General features: G+C 38.6%; 1 protein-coding gene across 1 annotated transcript in view; it reads left to right on the forward strand.

Annotated features, from left to right (window-relative positions):
* Positions 1-3,375, forward strand: part of nags (N-acetylglutamate synthase) — a 10,860-nt gene that overhangs the window by 3,012 nt on the left and 4,473 nt on the right. Inside the window, exons 3-5 of the mRNA XM_014019405.1 lie at positions 1,975-2,188; positions 2,284-2,464; positions 2,667-2,706. Coding sequence (XP_013874859.1) covers positions 1,975-2,188; positions 2,284-2,464; positions 2,667-2,706 — 435 coding nt within the window. The remainder of the gene's footprint in view (positions 1-1,974; positions 2,189-2,283; positions 2,465-2,666; positions 2,707-3,375) is intronic.

The following is a 3,375-nucleotide window of genomic DNA, read 5'->3' on the forward strand; positions in this document are numbered from 1 at the left end:
ACTATACTATACTATACTATACTATACTATACTACACCAGTGATTCCCAACCAGGGGTACGCAAGCATATTACAGGGGGTACGTGGACAAATTTCCCAGGTGAAAAAATAAGTTGAAATAAGACTGAGATATGTAGGACCCCATGATTTCTGCAATGGGGAAAATACAAACAGAATCACGAAATTGACRCATAATGCAATGCTGTATAAAACACGGAATCTCACGGAATTTGCTCATTTGGGGTATTTGACATATTTTGGACAATTCATTTTGGACACTGCTGCTTCCTGCACCTGACATTACCTGCTTTATTTATTTAATTACTTGTTCACTTTCAAGGCAACATGTTAATCTTTGTTTTTTATTTAAAAGAATAAAATGCCTGAGAATGAAATATTCAATGAAAAAAAGGTTAGTTTGAATTTTATATATTTTATTTCAGCTCAGTTGGTACAGTGGCCACAAAAGTGGTACAAATATACAACTGGAAGATCTTCTTGCAGCTAATTAGATTAATTGGCAACAGGTCAGATATGATCTGCACTTCACATGATATAGATATGTATTTGTTTTTCGTACTGTGAGACGCCTGCTCAGCTGGCTGTGTGAGGTCAGGTCAGTTCAGGAGGGTTGTTGGACAGATTGCTGTTCAGATTACCAGATGTCAGCACAAATAGTCCAGACAGCCTTTGATGATGAAAGAAGWGAAAAGGTTTTCTGCACTCACTGAGGCAGTTCAGACGTGTGTTTCATGCTAATCACCATCAAATGGATAAAAAATGGAAGATAATGACAAATATAAACACGTCTTAAAGGGACTGGGTGCAAAAATACTATTTTAGAGAGGCTGAGTCTCAGATCACAAGTAAAGATGGGCAGAGGCTGACCTGTCTACAAAAACACCTGATAAAACCAGTGGAACAGTTTCAGATCGATGTTCCTTAACAGAGAAATAGAAAGATTTTGAAAATTACAACACCTAAAGTTCATATTATCAAAGGATTATTAAATTTAGTATTAATCTCTGAGCTCAAAGGATGAAAGTCAGTATTAAACGGTCAACTGCATTAAAAACCAGGTCTGGTTATTTTCTGGACTCAGGTCCACTTCCACACATCACTGTTTGTAAACACAGCTCTGTAGCATCCACTAATGCTAATTAAAGCTCTATCAGACAGAGAAGGAGACATACGTGGACATCGTCTAGAATCGGTGCTGTCTTCTCTGAACCAAAAATAATATAAAATGGACTGAAGACAGAGAAGAACTGTTCTGTGGTCAGACGGTTACATTTGAATGTCTTTTTGGAAACCACTGATATTATGTCAATATTGGTTATCAGTGCACAGTTCAAGATCCCGCCTCTCTGATGGTATGGGGGTGCATTAGTGACTCTAATGTGAGCATCTCACACATCTGGAAAGGCGCTCCATCAAAACATAAAAGTATCTACAGGTTTCAGAACATCTGCTCCCTTTCAGCTGACATATTTGTTCAGAAAACGGCTGGCATGTTTCCGCAAGACAGCTAAACCACAGACTGCATCCATAACAGCAGCATGACAAGAGTCCAGGTCCTGAACTGACCTGAATGTAGTCTGGACTCCTGACCAACTGAAAACATTTGACACATCATGAAAAAAATAAAATCTCCATCAACTGTTCTCCTCAGCTCTGACTGTCAGAATGTCATTTTTTGTCTTTTTCTTTAGATTTGTTGCTGCTATAAAATTAAAAATTGAATTAAAATTATCATATCCCCCACCAAAGATACATTTTTTTGTTTCAAAATTTTTACGTCTACTATGTCCTTTGTGAAGTAAATATGGGTTCATGAGACGATGCAGACTTTATTTCCTCTCTAACTTATGTTCCCTTTAAATACTTTTATTTTTCGCTTTTAGCTCGTACTTTATTACATTCCCAGAGACCTCCGTGTTCACGTATTCATCATTTCTCTCTCTTTATCCTGCAGTGCTCCTCCTTCAATTACTGTTGACTCCTGCCTCCTTCAATGGAGTCTGGACTGTGGGACCATCCCGCTGGTTTGTCCTGTGGGGAGGGACGAGCGAGGTTGCTCGATGATGTTGGACCCAACGGAAGTCACAGCTGCTATCTCCCGAGTCCTGCAGCCCCACAAAGTCATGTTTCTGAACAACTCAGGGGGCCTGCGGAGCCAAAAATATAAGGTATGCCACATCCACTTGTGTGTAAAATAAATATTTATCATGAGCTCATCGTATRTAGTACAACTCATCAGCAGCACGTTCCAAATGGGTTACAGGTGCTGGACACTGTGTCACTGCCCGCCGACTTGCCTGGTCTGTCTACGGCGGAGTGGCTGAGTCAAACAGAGCGCCGCAGAGTGACCACCATCGCCAGACTTCTCAATCAGCTTCCAACCGACTCTTCTGCTGTGATCACCTCAGCAGACACGCTGCTCACTGAGCTTTTTAGCCACAAAGGTAAGGCCAAGGAACTCACCCAATGTGGCTCCTGACCACGGACACACGTAAACAGATGGATGACTGTTTATTTTTAGGTTGTAATCTGAGAGGGAAGCGTGTTTGTATTTGTAGGCAGAGGYGTTTTTAGCATCTTTGACATAAGTGAAATGTTTTTGTCTCATAATTTACTGCTTGTTTTTCATCTTTGCTTCTGTTTCAGGTTCTGGGACACTTTTTAAAAACGGAGATCCCATACACCGGTCAGTGCAGTACAGTACAACACAAAAACTTTGACTTCAGATCTGAAACGTTTCTTTCAAAATTAATCACTCCAATAAGGACTTTTTTTTATTTCATCCCACAAGTTTAAAATAAAAAATAAGCTTTCTATTGCCTGAGACTCCAACAAACACCAACTTTCTTCTGTGAATTGAAATATTAATCTGGGACTTGCTTTATTGATCTTAGATGACAAAATTGAGACACTTTGATGTTTAAACTTTAGATGAAGTGTAGACAGCAAAGCCGTTACTAAAAGCTTTTCATAAAATATAAAAAGCTGACAGAAATTCAAAACTTCCAAATCATACAAGTCAGAAACATCCAGTCGTCACACATCCACTTTCTTTCTACAGTATTTTCAGTGTAAGTATTACAAATGAAAAAAATCCTTTATGTCCAGGTTTGAATAAAAATGTTTGAGCTCAGATTTGGTGGGTCTATGGGAGTTTGGATGTCTTTTGTGAAAAGTCAGGGTTTTTGTTGGACAAACAAACATCACACTTTAAGTTGATGATTTTACAGTAAAATCTTAAAAATTCCTAAAACCTAAATTGTGACTGTGTTAAAACCATAAAAGAGAATAAAATGTCCAACTTTCTGTGACTCATTGAAATTTAAATAGTTTAAAGCTATCCATGATTAGTTGT

This window comes from Austrofundulus limnaeus, unplaced genomic scaffold (assembly GCF_001266775.1).
Source record: "Austrofundulus limnaeus strain Quisiro unplaced genomic scaffold, Austrofundulus_limnaeus-1.0 Scaffold220, whole genome shotgun sequence".
NCBI classification, from domain to species: domain Eukaryota; kingdom Metazoa; phylum Chordata; class Actinopteri; order Cyprinodontiformes; family Rivulidae; genus Austrofundulus; species Austrofundulus limnaeus.